Source organism: Giraffa tippelskirchi, chromosome 4, assembly GCF_054371585.1.
Source record: "Giraffa tippelskirchi isolate mGirTip1 chromosome 4, T2T-mGirTip1v1.2.pri, whole genome shotgun sequence".
Lineage (NCBI taxonomy): Eukaryota > Metazoa > Chordata > Mammalia > Artiodactyla > Giraffidae > Giraffa > Giraffa tippelskirchi.
The window spans coordinates 204302303-204319976 of NC_137278.1; the positions used below are offsets into that span (position 1 = coordinate 204302303).

At 41.7% G+C, this 17674-nt stretch overlaps 1 protein-coding gene across 25 annotated transcripts in view; it reads left to right on the forward strand.

Moving 5' to 3' along the window:
* Positions 1–17674, forward strand: part of TNRC6B (trinucleotide repeat containing adaptor 6B) — a 241083-nt gene that overhangs the window by 123809 nt on the left and 99600 nt on the right. The window contains exon 1 of one of the 25 annotated variants that reach the window (XM_081587523.1): positions 11784–15046. The exons of 23 other annotated variants lie outside the window; for them this stretch is intronic. In XM_081587523.1, the coding sequence (XP_081443649.1) occupies positions 14865–15046 (182 nt within the window). In that variant the 5' untranslated portion in view covers positions 11784–14864. Of the gene's footprint in view, positions 1–11783; positions 15047–17674 lie in introns of those variants that run through there. One more of the 25 variants, XM_081587540.1, reaches the window with a different exon arrangement.

The following is a 17674-nucleotide window of genomic DNA, read 5'->3' on the forward strand; positions in this document are numbered from 1 at the left end:
AGAAGGGAAGGACTTCACAGTGTCAGATGCGGTCAGCAGGTTTTGGGGTCACACAGGAAGAACAGTGTTTGGTTATGGCAGCCTCCCAGAACCTACTCGTGGAAGGCGCTCTGGTGGGAAAGGATTGGGAATCATTAGGTTATGCCAGCACCATTCAGTGGAAATAGAATGTGAGTCATGTGTTATTTTACATTTTCCAAGAGTCACATTTAAAAAAAAAAAAAAAGCAGGAATTCCCTGGGGGTCCAGTGGTTAGGACTCTGTGCTTTCACTGCCAAGGGCCCAGGTTCTATCCCTGGTTGGGGAACTAAGATCCTGCAAGCCACGCGGCCAAAACAGACACAGGTGAGATTAATTTTAATAATATCTACTTTATTTAGATATTTAGATGTGCAAAATAATGTCAATTCAACATGTAATTTATTTTAAAATATTAATGGGATATTTGATATTCTTTTTTTAATATTCAGTTTTTAAAAATCTGGTGTTTGTTTTATCCTTACAACGCATTTCAGTTTGAACATGAAATTTTATTAGAAATGCTTGATCTGTATTTAGATTTGATAAAACTTGTAGTTGAAAAAGTAGGGGTTTCCCAGGTGGTGCAGTGATAAAGAATCTACCTACCAATACAGGAGACACAGGTTTGATCCCTGGGTCGGGAAGATCCCCTGGGGTAGGGAATGGCAACTCACTCCAGTATTCTTGCCTGGAAAATCCTGTGGACAGAAGAGCCTGACAGGCTATAGTCCATGGGGTCGAAGATTTGGATACAACTGAGCACAGACACATACACAGTTGAAAAAGTATACTCACATACCCAGGTTTCTCCAAACATACAAAAGTTTTCTAGTAATGGAAGTAAATTATCAATTTAAAAAAAAAGTTGTTTTTTTTTTTTGGCCATTGCCATGCAGTTTACGAGATCTCAGTTTCCTAAAAAGGGATTGATTGAACCCAGGCTATGGACATAAAATCCTAGAATTCTAACCACCAGGCCACCAGGGAACACCCTTAAAATTTAAGTTAAACAAAATTCATTTGAAAATTCAGTTTCTCTGTCACAGTAGCCTTGTTAAAAGTGCACACTAGCTGCGTGTGGCTACGAAATTGGACAGGGAGCATTTATGCAAAGTAAGACAGGCACTTGCAGGTAATGTGCATTTTGGAAATAGCCAGATCATCACTAAACATCCTTCCCATGACAAAGCATTTCATAGGATTAGTGTTACTTAAAACTCATGTGGGCTTATGCTTATGAAATTTTTAGAATTGGAGGGGTCAAATCCTAAGTCTACTTGTGAGAAGATGAACTTTTTTTTTTTCTAATGTGTAGGTTTTAAAATTTAAAACAAGGAATTGAAAAAACTTGTTTAGGTCAGCAGGATGGTACATCGGTAAAAGTTTTTAAATATAAACAATTTGTGTCCTATTAGAAATGCTAGGTACAGAGGTTTACATCTAAGGGATAGTCAGGGAGATTAGGATGGACATGTACACGCTGCTATGTTTCAAATGGATGACCAACAAAGACCTACTGTATAGCACAGGGAACTCTGCTCAGTGTTATGTGGCAGCCTGGGTGGGAGGGGAGTTCCAGGGAGAATGGATACATATGTACATATGCCTGAGTCCCTTCACTGTTCAACTGAAACTTTCACAGCATTGTTCATTGGTTATACCCTAATACAAAGTAAAAAGCTTTTAAAAAGTAAATAAAAGCAGGTTTAGCTGGAGGGGTAGAAGCACTGCTGCCCCCTTTTTCAATTCTGTGGAGCCAGTGAGATGAGTGGTTTAGGTGGGAGGTGACATCAGGATTCCAGGGTTCTCAGAAGCTTTCAGTCCGAGGTCCCAGTCTTCCAGCCTGGGTACAAGTGCATGAGGGGGAAGGGTGCCAAAGGCTAATTATCTTGGGCTTGAATCTCACTTCTCTTTGGCAGGCTGTTTGACCATAGACTATTATATTCATTTTGTATTTCTTGAGATCTGGGCCAGTATAATATTTACTAAATATGAGTGGTTTATAAAAAGCAGGTTCAGAGATTTTTATTATATTTAGTGATCTTACTGATTTATACTGCTAGGTAGTTGCTAACTAGAACTTCTAAATAATAATCTGTAAAGATAGAAATGATCCTGAATTGTGCTTGGAACCAAACCTTGTTCACACTGGAAAGTCAGGCGTTGGTTTTGGGTTGGTGCACAATTCCATCTTGGTGGGCATAGAGGACCTTATTTTTCCATGAAATTTTCTTAAGAATTTGAAGTGTCAGCTATTCTGTGAAGTCCTGTTTTTTAAATCAATACGAAAATTATTTCCTTTCCTTTTTGTTTTCCTTTAGAAGTGCATTTTGGTTATCCATGCCTTTGTTAAAAACAGCTATACTGTGTAGTGGTGGGCTTATGTGATGCCCTTCTCATTTATTTTTTGATATTTATTATTTGTTTTTATTTGGGTGCACTGGGTCCTAGTTCTGGCACTGGGGATCCTCAGTGTACCTTGCAGCATTCACAGTCTTTAGTTGGGGCATGTGGGATCTACTTTCCTGACCAGAGATCAAACCCGGGACCCCTGCATTGAGAGCTTGAAGTCTTAGCCACTGGACCACCAGGGAAGGTCCCACATGATGTCATTTAATGGCTTAATAAGACCAGAGACCTAGCACAGGATCCCTTGTCCCCCTCTCAGGAGCCCAAAGCAGTGAGGCTTGTACCTCTAGATGCCATTGTTTGTGGGTTGTTTTACCCTTTGCTTGCAGAAAATAATTGCTGCTCTTTTATGCCAAGAAGTTGCTATTTTTAAGCTGAAGTTAGATGGCTAATTGGATAGCTTAGAACAGTGGCTTCCAAACTTTTTGATTGGATCAACACTGAGAAATATAATTTGCATTGAGATAAAGTATTGTTGTTTAGTCGCTAAGTCGTGTCCAACTCTTTTGTGATCCCATGGATTATAGCCCGCCAGGCTCCTCTGTCCATGGGATTTCCCAGGCCAAGAATACTGGGGTGGATGACCATTTCCTTCTCTGGGGGATCTTCCCTGCCCAGGGATGGAACCCCAGTCTCCTGAGTCTCCTGCATTGGCAGCTTGAAGATTCTTTACCGTTGTACAACCTGGGAAGCCCCATACATAAAGTATGCACTAAAGCGAAAGTGTTTTCTTTGTGATACTATGTGATATATTCTATCTTGATACGTTCTACTCAAGTCCATTTTGTAAAACAAAACCCCAAATAAGCTGATCTCAACCACTGAAATGGCTTAATGACCCACTCTGTGTTGTCTTGCTGAAGTTTAAAGCAATTTTAAGGAACCACTCAGGAGTTGGCCATATTCCCAGACATGGTCCCCACTTTGGTTGGTTTTGAGAATCAGATTTGTCAGTCTGCTCAGTTGTCACACCAACCAGATTCATAAGTGATTTTTAGAAATGTTCATTTGCTACTTGAGCATGTAGAAGATGGGTATTTTTAATGACCAGAATGTTGTCCTTCCTATCCAGAGCATTCTGTTTGGATCACAAGGAGTTGAACATCCATATTGAGGAATGGAGAGATTTAAATATGTCCCCCCTCCCCAAATTTTAGAGAAACTTAAGTAGAAAAAGCAGACTACCAGATGTATTTTCTCTTGAAGAAACCCCGCAGAAAACACTGCCATACTCTCTTTGGGGAGGGGTGATTCCCTGCCCTCTTTCCAGGTTTCAGGAAGACACATTTCCACTAATTAACACATTCTGTTTTCAGATACACTTCAGTAGGTTTGATTAGTTCAGCATTTCCCACTGTCAGGGTACTAATAGGTTTGTCTGGGAAAAAAGGGAAAAAAAAATGGTTCCTTTCCTGAATTCAACTGATCTTGCTTACTACAGGGACTTAGAGTCTTTCAGATGCTAATATGTATAGAGAATCTTAAAAGTGTTGTGTATATATAAAATCTTGAAGTACCAGGTTTTTAGTTTTGTTTTTTAGTCACAGTTTGGAGTAATGCATGGTGTGCTTTCCATTTTAATTATTCCTTTCTAAAACTACATTCTAGACAAGCGAGTTGGATCTGGCTGTTCCCCAAGTCTCTTCAGACGCTTTCACACGGTGGTTCCCAGATGCAGTCTCAGGGAACCGTAACATTGCAAAAGCAATATTAGGGTCCAACATGAGTTAACCAGTTTTAAATTTGCCAAGTAACAGCATTAAAAAAAAAAAAAAAGGCAACCCTGTTTATTACCACTATTTCAAAGAAAAGGCATTTTGACAAAAGAGTAGAGTGGACAGTCTCAGAATAAGAAACATTTTACTAAGTTGAATATAGCTTTATGAAGACTATTACATAGGGAATGCAGATCAGCACAGGTACTGGAGTTCAGTGTTAGGGAACCACCCTAATTATAGACCATCTCTTAGCATGTATTACAATTAACTATGTGCTCGCTGGTTTTATTAGCCTCACTCATAGGAGTACAAGTTCTGAGACTGCCTTCCTTCATTTTTATTCATTGACTGTGATGATGGTTACTGTGTCACAGGAACTCACACTTAAAAAAAAAAATTACTCCCTCTGAATATACTGTAAGCAGATGACTATTCTACTTTAACGTAAGAAAAAAAAGCCAACTCCATTAGGTGCTGAGCAGTTGTAGAATCTAGAAGATTCTATTCTAGTTGTAGAATTTAGAACATTCTATTCTATGCAGAGCCTATTCCGAAGATGATCTGATTTAATGAGGTATACATTTGACTCTTGAACAATGCTGGGGTTAGGGACAACAGTCCTCTCTGTGGTTGAAAATGCGAGTATAAATTTACAGTCAGCCCTTAGTATCCACAGTTCTGCATCTGCGGATTCAACTGTTAAGTATTTACTCTTGAAAAAAAATCCACGTGTTAGTGGACACACACAGTACAAATACTAGTTGTTCAAGGGTCAACTGTATAGTCATGGTGATTTTGTAAAAGAGGCCATTAGATCATGAAACTAAATAATATTACTTATGTACATTTCTACCAGCCTGTTGGCTCTTGGTGACTTGTAAATAATGGCCGTAGCTGATTTTCTGTCATATTACATATTATTTTTATGTCCACCCTCCCACTCTCACATGTTGAACAACAAAGACCTTAAATCTGGCAGCCACACATAAAATGTCCCCTCTGTCTGTCTTCAGCAAGAGAAAGTGCTTTTTCGATGCACTTTACTCCTGTAATCAAGGGGCGCATGGCCAGCAGCTCACTGGTCTGCCCTTCTGTGATAATGCTATCAACTGGCTGTGGGAGTGGCCTTCCCCATGAGGGCTTTGACTTCTCATCAGAGTCCTCTGGCCAACAGAGGAAGAGGGGAGAGTTTGGGGTTAGCAGTGTAGGTAGGGTGTTCAGAAGCAGTTTCATCCTGGTAGACTTGGGTGAGCAAGGTATATGCTGCGTCCTGTATACTTGGAAAAAATTACTACCCAAGTATTTGTGCATCAGGCACTGTAGGTTGATGGGAACAGTACAAAGATATAAAAACCTGGTTTTTCTTTTTGGAACACAACCAGTAATATGAGCCTGCCTGTAATAAAGGCATGATGCCAAGAGATCCTGGAGGTTGGAGGCAGAGCCTCGGGCACTAGGGAAGGTTCCCTCAAGGAGGAAGCATTTGACCTGAGTCGTCATCGGTGGTTTTTTTTTTTTTTAATATTTATTTAGCTGTGTTGGGTCTTAGTTGCAGCATGCAGAATCTTCAATCTTTGTTGCAGAACTTGCACTTTTAGTTATAGCACGTGAGATTTAGTTCCCTGACCAGGAATCAGATCCAGGTCCCCTGCATTGGGAGCGCGGAGTCCTAGCCTCTGGACTACCAGGGAAGTGCTTGAACTGAGTATAAAAGGGAAGTTAGGAGTTGCTTGGGGAAGGGGTTGGTGAGTAGGGGAGGAGTGATATAACATAGGGGCTAAGAACTGAGGTTCTGAAGCCAGGACAGATGTATGGTTAGGTCAACCCACTGTTGGGCAAGTAATATCTGTGTGCCTCAGCTTTTTCACTTGTAAAATGGGGGATAATAACAGTACCTGGAGTCAGTGCTAGCTACTGTTCTCATACATTCCATTGCTAGCATTTCAGGCAGAGGAAGTGGCTTGAACAGAGGTGAGGAATTGGGGGTGGGGGAGTATGAAAAATGGTGAGATGTTTGTGTAGGCTGCCTGGAGGAGAGGGGAAGGGTTGGTTGGATTTTGTGTTCGAAGGAATCTGAATTTTATCCTGTAGAAAGCAGTTTTAAAACCTCAACTTGCCCGGGCTTCCCTGGTGGCCCAGTGGTTAAGAATCCACCTGTCAGTGCAAGGCACACAGGTTTGATCCCTGGTCCAGGAAGATTCCACACGCCTAGAAGCAGCTAAGCCCGTGGGCCACAACTACTTAGCCCATGCCCTGGAGCTCGTGCTCTGCAAGAAAAGAAGCCACTGCGATGAGAAGCCCGTGCACTGCAACTAGAGAAATTTCTCACACAGCAACAAAGACCCAGCGCAGCCAAAAATAAACAATTGTTAAAAAAAAAAAAATCTCAACTTGCTTCTGTTGATCTCCATGTTGGGATCTGATACAGGAGGAGACATTGGGGGCAGTCAAAGCAAGAGGAGAGATTGGAGAATGTAAATTAAATGAGTGATGGTACAGATGGAAAGAACTAGATTTTAGAAACAATTTGGTATTTCTAAATGGTGAAGTCCATTGGATGTGAGAAAGAGGGAGGAGTTGTGCACAGGCCCCAGGCTGGGTGGAATGGGTGATGCCAGGAGTGGGAATGGGCATTCATTGGGTGGGGCAGAGGTGTTGAATGTGTAAAAGGGTGAGGATGGGGCTGACAGGCTTGTGTGTGCTTTGGACATGTTTGAGATGTTTGCTGGACATTTAGTATAACTTGCCTGGCGTGCTGCGGTCCATGGGGTCGCAGAGAGTCAGACACGACTGAGCGACTGAGTTGAACTGAACTGACAAGTGAAAAGAACCATCTGGAGTTCAAGAGAAGTTGGGAGCCATCCATTTACATCTGGAGATGGTCTTCTAGGCCACAGTTGTGACAGCACTCTCTTAGCAGGTGACCAGAGGAGTGATATGAAAACAGGAAAAAGGTGGTGCAAGAGGAACCCAGGCAGGAAGGAGTTCAGGGAAGTAAAGGAGAGTTATCAGGGCTGGTGCCTTGGGTCAGCCGAGATAAACCCTAGATGTGGGCAGTTAGGTTTGGCCTTTAGGAGCTCAGCTCAACAGGTTCAGGGCTCCATTGACGTCCAGCGTGTCGTCATTCATTCCGCTTGCCACTGTCTGTCACATTGGGAAGTCTGCCTGTGGGTTTTCAGTTTCTCTCTGTCACTATGGTGAGCAGCTCTAGGACAGGAACCAGTTATGCTCACTTCTGTAACCCCAGCACCACACACACACAACACACACACACACATGTTGGTGGTGTTATTACTGTTGTGTCAGTTGCTCAATCATGTTTGACTCTGCAACCGCATGGACTGTAGCCCTCCAGGCTCCTCTGTCCATGGGATTTTCCAGGCAAGAACACTGGAGTGGGTTGCCATTTCCTACTCCAGAGGATCTTCCGGACCCAAGGATTGAAGCCACGTCCCTTGTGTCTCCTTCATTGTCAGGAGGATTATTTACTGCTAGCGCCACCTGGGAAGCCCTCTTCAGAGATAGGGAGAAAACTGGGAGAAAAGAGATGAGATCCTTATCTTTGTGGGGCTTCTGTTCTAAAGCATGAATCTGAAGGCTCAGGGGAAAGAACAAGTCCAGAGGTAGCCAGCGAAGATACTGGGATGAACTCTAACTTCACCATCCATGAGCTGAGCCTGGTACCCAGGATGCATTTGCTATAGCTAGTCTGCTTGAACAGAGGAGAGGGTTTGAAAAGACAACGGAGCTGTGGGAAGAGATTTGCTACATAGATGACAGGCTAGCCTTGGAGAGGGATGAGTAAATTTGGAAATGGAGAGAAGGATATTTGAGGGAGTTCCCCCTGAGAGACATTCACCTCTGAATAGGAGGCATTCCTCGCTGTAAAACAGGAGATGAAGTCTAAGTGGAGAAGGGCTATAGGAAGAGCCATCTACCAGCTCTGTGGGCTTTTAGCCGAGAGAAGACATCCTTTATTTGTAATTGCAGTGCTCCACAGCCATGCAGGCTCCTTCCAGCAAAGCAAGGTGAAGAACACAGAGAGTTGGGGTTCATCTGAGGCTGATTGAGGACTGACCTGGGTAGGTAGTGTGGAGTAGCCAGGACATGAAGTCTTCAGGGAATGCTGATGAATGTTCATGAGAGTCCAGGCTGGGCTGGGAGTAAAATAGGACCGGGGTCAGGCAAATGACCTGAAAGGGAAAGAAAGGTCTGGGTTGGAGGAGGTGAGAACTTATGCTTTAGAAGGGAAAGATAATACTTTCTTTGTGCTTTGAAGTGCTTTATATACGTTAGCATTTAATCTTCATGACCATGCTAGAGCTAACTACAGAGATGTTAAGTATCGTGCCCAAAGCTGCACAGGTGGGAAGGGATCCTGACAGTCTTGGCTGCTGAGTTTGTATACTTGAGCATTAAGCCCGACTGCCTTGGGGGGAAACCAGACTTGACCACTTCTCCCAGGCCAAATAGCTTCACAGAAGTTTCCTGAAGTTGCAGAACCATCCTGCCCTTCTAGCAGGAATCTTTTGAAGTGGCATGAAAGGGGCCTGTGAACTGTCCCCTGCCTTTTAAGTACATTTTACGCAACATTATATTATATATAGAACTCTCTGTTTTTCCCACCTGCTTTGCTCATGCCTAAATATCTTTGAATAGGGAAAAAAAAAACTTTCACCAAGAAGACTTTAAATGCAGATCAGTCTGGAGTTCTTTGGGCTGTAGCACCTTCTCGATTTACCTGTCCTCCCCCCACTAAACTGAGAAGAAGGAGCCCGAGCAGCTGGCACTTCCAGGCGTTTGGAGGGCGGAGAGGCTGAAGAGAAGCTTGGCTGAAAGGAGGGGAATCTGGCTGTATTGCCTCTTGCAGCGTCTTCAGTGGTCTGGGGGGGGTCATATTTCCGAGTTTGACAAACGAGAATGTGTTCTCTTCCTGGGGCAAGTCCCCATGTGTTTTCAGTGACATGAGTTCTTTGGAGAGCAAGTTGGACTTCCGTTGGGTAAGGAATTAGGCCGCTGGCCCTGTGCCCTCTGCCAGTGTCTGACTCTGTGACAGGTGACTCAGAGTCTAGGCTCTCTGCAAACCTGGGGTTGGGAAAGGCATTTTGACCTTTGCTTGGAAGCCATTTGGAAGCACAGAAGCTTTGCAAATGAAACATGTAGACAACTTTATCTTCTTGTGTGGAGAATCATTTGTAGAGACAGCAGTGTATATTCGTGGTACTTCAGCATTTTGTTTGCATTCTTTTAACATCTGGCTTTGTTCTCAAAGCAGTTTGGAAGGAAGGTCACCATATCCTCCATCCCTTCATGGTAAACAAATTTTCATGATTAAAAAAAGAAAAAACCACCAAAACCACATACTTTTACATGCCAGAAAAGCTTAAATATTTCAAATATCAAATGCACAGGACAGATAGATCATCTGGCACTGTTTGCTGACAGTGTTCATTTCAGTCGCTCAGTCGTGTCCGACTCTTTGCGACCCCCGACAGTATTTAGGTTCACTCCTTATCTTGGTGTTTTCAATGGAGGCCATGTCTTAACCTGCAGGGACTTCTGTACTTCTGCTTGGTTCACTGTTTGAGGCAAGCATTTTTGTCTTTTTTTTTTTTTTAACACTGCTAGAATGCCCATACTGCATCACATTATTAACACCTTTGGTTTTTAAAACTGCTTACTTCTGGACTACCCTGGTGGTCCAGTGGTTAAGAATCTACCTGTCAGTGCAGGGGACACAAGTTCAAACCCTGGTCTAGGAAGATCCTACATTCTGCAGAGCAACTGAGCCCGTGTGCCGCAGCTTCTAAGCTTGTGTTCTAGAGCCCATGCTCCGCGACAAGAGACGGCAACACAATGAGAAGCCCAAGCACCACAACTAGAGAGTAGCCCCCACTCGCCCAAGCACCACAACTAGAGAGTAGCCCCCACTTGGCGCAACTAGAAAAAGCCTGCACGCAGCAGTGAAGACGCACTGTAGGCAGACATCAAAATAGATACATAAAATTTAAGAAGAAAAAACCAAACTGCTTACCTCTACTTCATTTTTAGTGATGTGCTCTTCTCTCATCAGATATTAAATCCTAATATTTAGTCATTGATAACTTGACAGCTGATTAGGCAGAACAAACAAATAAATAACCCATTCCTGAGATAGTGGCCCCAGTTCCTTGAGGCCAGAATTAGTTGGGCTTTCTAAGACTAATTGGCAGCTTTATTTGGAAGTCAAAGTAGAAAACATAGCCTGTTTATTTCTCATTTCTTCTCCCTCTGAATATTGATACTATTCTCCTGGGTAAAAGATAAAGTCATCGCTTGTTTTTAGATCATGGAAATCTTGCTGGTGTTTTTTCATGTTTCTTTGTTTTGGTCAGGGGCAGTGATAGGCAGACACATGTTAAACTAGCAGTTATGACCCATGTTCTTTTGTAAGTTCTCTCTGAGGTTTGTGTGACCAAACTGAAAAACACTGCTCTGAATCATAACTGAGTTTTTCCAGGAGTCTCTTGTGGGATACTCACATTCAGTAAGTACTTATTATATAGCAAGTACTTCCCATGATCCCATTGAGTCCTCACCACAACCTGAAGTGGAGTTTGACCTTCATAAGAAAGATGGTGTGTGCAAAGCTTAGTGTCTGATCTGAGACTGCTAAACAAGGAAGTGGAGGAACTAGGGCTCTGACTCCAGAATGTATTCTCTCCCCAAGGCTTCTCAATAGCAGCACAGAATAATTTGTTAATTGATGGTAAACCCCTGTTTTATAAAGTGAAGTGTCTTAAAATACGTGCTCAAATGATGGAAACTGATGGCTTTATGGGAATCCTCAGCACGAGGACAAAGAGGCCAGTACTGATCGTATGCAAGGCAGGAGGTCTTTGGGGAGACAGTCCTGGATGGCCATTGACAGACATTTTTCTTTTTGAGCAGCATGATATATTAACTGAGTAGTTAAAAACTTTATCTCAAAAGATTAATTGAAAAGCTAAATTGATTAATAAAGAGACATTTTTAAAAGGATCTTAACTGTATTGAGCTTAAGTAGTAATTCTTAAAGTGTAATCAAATAGAGGACTTATCAAAGCTATAATGAAGAAAATAGAAATCATTTGTAATTAGACAGTAATTAAAGGCAAGTACATGCCCAGTGATTTTAGAGTGCTTGAAAACAATTACTTTTCTTAAGTAGGTTAAACATCTGGGTTACAAGCTTGTTTACACTATTAATTTACTTAACAAACCTGTTCTTCAGAGATGATGTAAAAGTGAACTTTAACTTGGCTGTCTGAATTATTACAAGTACCAACTCAATGGGTACTATTTTTAAGAAATATTTTTTTACACTGAATTTTTTAAAGTATTTCTCTTCTTCTCCTTCTTGAACAATTCAGTCCTAAAGCCTCTTAGGTAAACAGAGAAGATAGGTGACCTGGTCAGGGTGTCAGAGCCCAAGTAGGATGAGGAGGCCTTCACAACCAGGGAGGGTCTGGTGTGGTGTGTTGGACCTGAAGAGAGGTGAGAGGGCATGCAGTGAGGTTGGGATGGCAGCACTGGGAGACTGGTTAAATATACAGGGGGAAGATTGATCAGCTACGGATGTATGTTAAGTATAATGGGAGCTAGCAACTCTGTTGGAGAAGGGAGTTATAGATATTGAAAGGGAGAAAATTGGAATGAATCTTGTGAAGTTAGATTGGACGTATTCATGTGAACTCATGAATTTTTAAAAGTATTGATATGTATATGTAGAGAGATATTACAGATGTAAAATTCATGCATGTGTATTTATATGCATACATATGTGCCTACATTTCTTTGTCCACAAAGAGGGTGAGGGTGCCTGGGAGCACCAATACCTCAGTAGCAATGAACTCATCACAGGCCCAGATCTTGGCTTCTTAATACCATCTTCCACTACAAGAAACCCCAGCTTCTTGGACAAATGGCTGATTACAGGATTAGAGCAGAGAAGTTTGAAATGTTTGTGCAAAGAAGTCTTCAAGGATGCTGCAAGTGTTTCAGAAGGACATGGATGCCAGTTTGAAGGAGCTCCCACTGGCCAAATGTGGGGTAAATTGATCATCAGAATTTCAGAAGTTATAGTCATTAGTTAAAACCTATTGAATAAAAGAGAAAACTGAAGGTTCTCACAGTTTCGCATACTTTGCAATAAAACTGTGTCTGGACTAATGAATAAATTCAAAATGGCTTATTTAAATTTTGAAGTGCCTCCCCTCAAAGTACTTAATGAAAACAAAGGGGAAAAAAGAGTAACTTTACAGTCAAGAAGCATGGCAGGTACTGCCTTAACCAAGTGACCTGAGTGAACCTGACCAGCAGTGGGACAAATAGAGATTGTATCGCCTGATAAGATGTGATATTGTGTTGGTGATACTTGTGCCAAGATGGATAGCCTGAATCTAATCATGAGGAAACATCGGATAGGCCCAGTTTGAGAGACAGTCCATAAATTAAGTGGGCTGTGATCATCTTTAAAAGTTCAAGGTCATGAAAGTCAAAGCAAGGTGACAAGGAACTATTTCAAGCTGAAGGAGACTAAAAGAGTCATGTGACCTCAGTGCCACATATGATACTGACCTGGATCCTTTTATTTTAAAAGATTGTTGCTGGGATAAGAGCGAAACCTGAATGGGACCTTTAGCGTTAATTTCCTGATTTTGATAGCTGTATTTTAGTTACATAAGAGATTTTATTTTATTAAGAAAAACATACATTGAAGTATTAGAAGTGAAGCATAAGACTGACAACTTACCCCTCTCCATGGTTCTAGGAGAATGAGCTCTTTGTACCATACATGCAACTTTTCTATCCACTTGAAATTGTTTTAAAATTTTAAAAGAACTTTAAAAAAATAATATTCTTAGAAGTATATAATTTTATGTACTTCTCTCTTAAATTGTGAGAAGTACATAGAATTAGAAGTCCCCTGTTTCTCATTTTAAACACTGCTCCTCCCCAATCAGGCTTCCCAGGTGGTGCTAGTGGTAAAGAACCTGCTTGCCAGTGCAGAAGACAGAGACGCAGGTTCAGTCCCTGGGTCCGGAAGATCCCCTGGAGGAAGGCATGGCAACCCATTCCAGTATTCTTGCCTGGAAAATCCCATGGACAGAGGAGCCTGGCAGGCTACAGTCCATGGGGTCACAAAGAGTTGGACACAACTTGAAGTGACTTAGCACCCATGTACCCACCTCCCCAATCCAACTCCCTAGAGATACCACTGTTAACAACTAATGCATAGTCTTCTAGGCATTTTATTTATGTAGGAATGAATGTATTTATAATACATAGTAGATTATATTGAGTGTCTGTGGTATGCTGGCCACATTGCATTCCTAGCAATCAAAAGGCATAGTCCTTGCCCCCCTGTAGTAGCTGTGTGGTGTTATATATGAGGTTTTGAGAACTTTGCCTGATGAATTTTGAAAGTCAGAGAACTGCTGTTTGCTCTAGTTAAAGTAATTTAATTTGATGTTTATATTTCTGTATACTCTGCTTCAAGTGATGCTTTAAAAACTAGAATAGGCTTTTAAAACTTACCAAATGACTCCCTCCACCCTTTTTTTTGTTTGTTTTTCTTTTTGCCTCTGGCAGACCTATTTTGCAAATGACCAACTTTCTGTTACGAGTTTTAACAAGAATGTTTTTGCTTGTCACTTTTCACATTTGAAAGAATCAAATAACTTATTTTTAGGATATTATAATTGTGAATAGATTGTGATTTTCCTCTCTACTCCATGAAGGAATGTAAATAAACCATTGCTCCTGATGAGTATTCATAAACTCATAGGATGGGAGATATGCTTGAAAACTGTGAAACAGAAGAGAGTGTGTCTTTCAAAAGGAGACAAACCCATTTCTTAAAGATTAATCTGATTTATGTAATGTCTCAATAGCAAATGACTTATTTCTCAGTTTGGAGATGCAGAGCCCACAGGGCCAGATAATCACTCTGTTAGCTTTGCAAAGACCGAAATCTTTCCTCTGTGTCACTGGCCCATACAGATCTCAGGTTCTCGCAGATGTGTTAAAAGGGCCCGTATGCAGAATGCCTGCTGGAATGGAACAGGAGTGGACTGAGTGGGGGGGATAATTGCAGGGCCAGGGGGCTGGGGGGAGGAGGACATCCTGTCTTTCCTCACACTCGCACTGTCTTTTCTTGCTAACCTCTCCTTGCCCAGGTTTTCACTGACATTTTGATCTAAAATACTTGGACTTTGATAAGGCCAAGGTCTGTGTTGAATGGGCTTCAACTTTGAAGGGTCATGTTAGCTTAGCAACAGGTTCCCCAAAATGCTGGCCACTGATTATCAACCTGTCTCGTTGAATGTTTTCAGTTCAGTTCAGTCACTCAGTTGTGTCCGACTCTTTGCGATCCTATGGACCGCAGTACACCAGGCTTCCCTGTCCATCACCAACTCCCAGAGCATGCTCAAACTCGTGTCCATCAAGTCGGTGATGCCATCCAGCCATCTCATCCTCTGTTGTCCCCTTCTCCTCCTGTCTTCAATCTTTTCCATTATCAGGATCTTTTCTAATGAGTCAGTTTAGAGAGAATTGATTCGTGGTGTTCACAGTGTTACCGAGCACACTTCACAGATAGTTCAAACAAAACACATTTAGGGTCCTAAGCATTGGTATTTCTCAGCCCCGTGTCAGGACACTTTTGTGCATCACAAAGACCTCACATGTCACAACATGCTAAGTTTTCCCCACTGCCCAGGGTCTGACTCATCCCCTTACTGGATTCCCATCAGCCTTGCTTCTGACTGTATGCCCCACCTTCCTCTTTCCATTGATCCATGTCCCACCACTTGCCCTTCCATAGCAGAAGTCAGCTACATGCCAGTACTCTTTGCTTCTACTTTAACCTCTTCCAGGTATGTCATAAGGATGCAAAAATGTGATAGAACAAACTTGGGGAAATTGCCCAGTAAACTCTTTTTTTCTCGGTATTTTTTTATTGAAGTACAGTTGATATACAGTGTTGTGTTAATCTTTGCTGTACAGCAGTGTGATTTGGTTATACATGTATATAACATTCTTGTTTTATATTCTTTTCCATTGTGGTTTATCATAGGGTATTGAATACATTTATCTGTGCTGTACAGTAGGATCTTGTTTTTTACCCATTCTATGTATAAAAGCTTGTATCTGCCAGCCCCAGCCTCCCACTCCAGACCCTCCCTTTGGGCAAACTCCTCCCATTTGGCAGCCACGAGTCTGTTCTCTATGTCTGTGATTCTGTTTCATAGATAGGTTCATTTGTTGCTGTGAATGGCATTATTTCATTCCTTTTTATGGTTGAGTAATATTCTGTTGTTGTACCACATCTTTATCCATTCATCTTTATCCATCTGTTGATGGATATTTAGGTTGTTTCCATGTCTTGACTATTGTGAATAGTGCTGCTATGAACATAGGAGTACTTGTATCTTTTTGAATTATAGTCTTGTCTGGATATATGTCCAGGAGTGGGATTGCTGGATTGTACTGTTTTGAGTAACTTTCATACTGTTTTCCACAGTCCAAGAAACTCTTTAATAATTACTTTGATAAATGCCACTTATGGAAGAGCTTTAAATTACAATAAATTCTACATTTAAGATGACAGTCTGAGACCTTATATCCTCTTCCTTTCTTGATACAAGCCTTGAGTTCAGTCATCAGGACAGTCTCGTGCTGTGGAGGCTGTCAGCTTTCGCAGCTTTGACTTTTGTTTCCATTTCTTCAGAGCCCATTGCCATGGACTTTGATGAGGACGTGGCAGGTGCAGCTGAGAAGTACCTTCAGAAATCACTGAGAATTCTGCCCCCCTCATTCTGCAGGGTGCCATGACCTGGAATCCAGAAGAGCTATTAGTTTCCTGGGTTGGGAAGTCTAGTGGCCAGCCTCCACTTGGACGTCTGTCTTGTCTCTTCTTAAAGTGTCTGTCTCATGTTTCCTTCTCTTCCCCACTTTTCCTTCTTGTCCTCCTTCCATCCAGTTAGCATCGCCTTCTTTAGCCTTTTATTTCTCATGCCTACCAGCCCCTCAATAAATGAAAGAGAATCGAGAAAGGAAAAGAAAGGAAGAATCATTATAATGCAAAGTTTTGAGCAAGATACTTAACTCTGTATCTTTATGTTTGTCACATCTCTTTAAAGTTTTAGAGGATATGAATATTTTGTCTTTTGTATTTCCGTACAGAGCATCTGTACTGTGTTTAGACTCTGTGAGTTCTTTATTGTTTCATTATAAGAGAAGGAGTTATGGGGCAGGACCATTTTCATGAACTTGCAAATTTCAGTCAATCCTGTATATATTCATGAATCAGAAGGTAAAGTGGGCATGCAGGTTCAATTCTTTATCTCTTTGTGGGTTTGCTGTGGCCAGTGTCCGGGGCTAGTCATTCCAGGTTCGCCTGCTGCCACTTTGGATTCCCTGGAACTAGCAGAGCCAAAGCAGTGTATCTTTTTCCTGGCTGTTGACCTGCCCTTCTGCTTCCTCTGCCCCACTGCATTCAGAAGACTACCAAGTTACTAAGTAGGGTACTTCTAGGTGTTGCAAAGCAGTTAGTGGAGCTTGGGTTTTAATGCCTGCACCATTGTTTGTAAGCAGGTTAAATCTCTGAACGGTAACATGTGTAACCGACCAGGGGACTGCTCGGCCTCACGGATGCTCTTCTGTGAGAGTAATTGACTCTGGTAACTGCCCAGCTGCCTGCGGCTATCAGGGAGCTCTGCTGTACTTGTACCACCTGCTATTGTTCTCGGCAGCCACCGCTGCTGCTTTTTTTCTATTTTTAATAAGTTGCCAATTGTTTTTGTCGGGATACCAATAATTCACTGAAATGGGCATAGCAAAAATGTAATTGCTTTCTAATTTTTATTTTCATTTATCCAGTGAAATTATTGGTATTAGGAAGACTCTTGGCAGTTGTTATTTTGAAAATATGGATGCATTTCTGTCTTAAAAAACAGCACTGTTCAGTTTTTCCATTCTGAGAATGGTAGACGAGCAGGTAGTAGAGGGCACTTTTCCCAGCATAGGTTAATTTTGACGATGATATTAATTTCAGGTGTATCCCACAGATGTGATTATTAGGCTGATCAGCTGTTCCTGGCCACTCCTGAGCCACAGGGGAGTGTGCTAAGCCCAGTTTTGTTGGTTGGCTTGTTCGCATAAGGGAAATTGTCAGTATCTCTTGTTTGTTTTGTTCAGTGATGGTCCCAAGTGCTTAATAGAATAATGAATAATATTTGTAGCATTGTAGTAGGCAAGCAAGTGTAAATAAATAGATACCATTCACAGATGATTTGTTAATATTAGGTGAGATCATGTTTTTATGCACCAATACTGCCTAGGATTCTTTGGTGTTGACTAGAGGCCAGAAGTTTACTGGTACTCTAGATACGCTGATTCTGTGACTTATATATTAAGAAAGAATTTACATATAATGTATTAATGGGATTACTAAAATCGCAAGATTAGCTGTGTTGGTTTGCCCACAGTAATGATTACCAGCC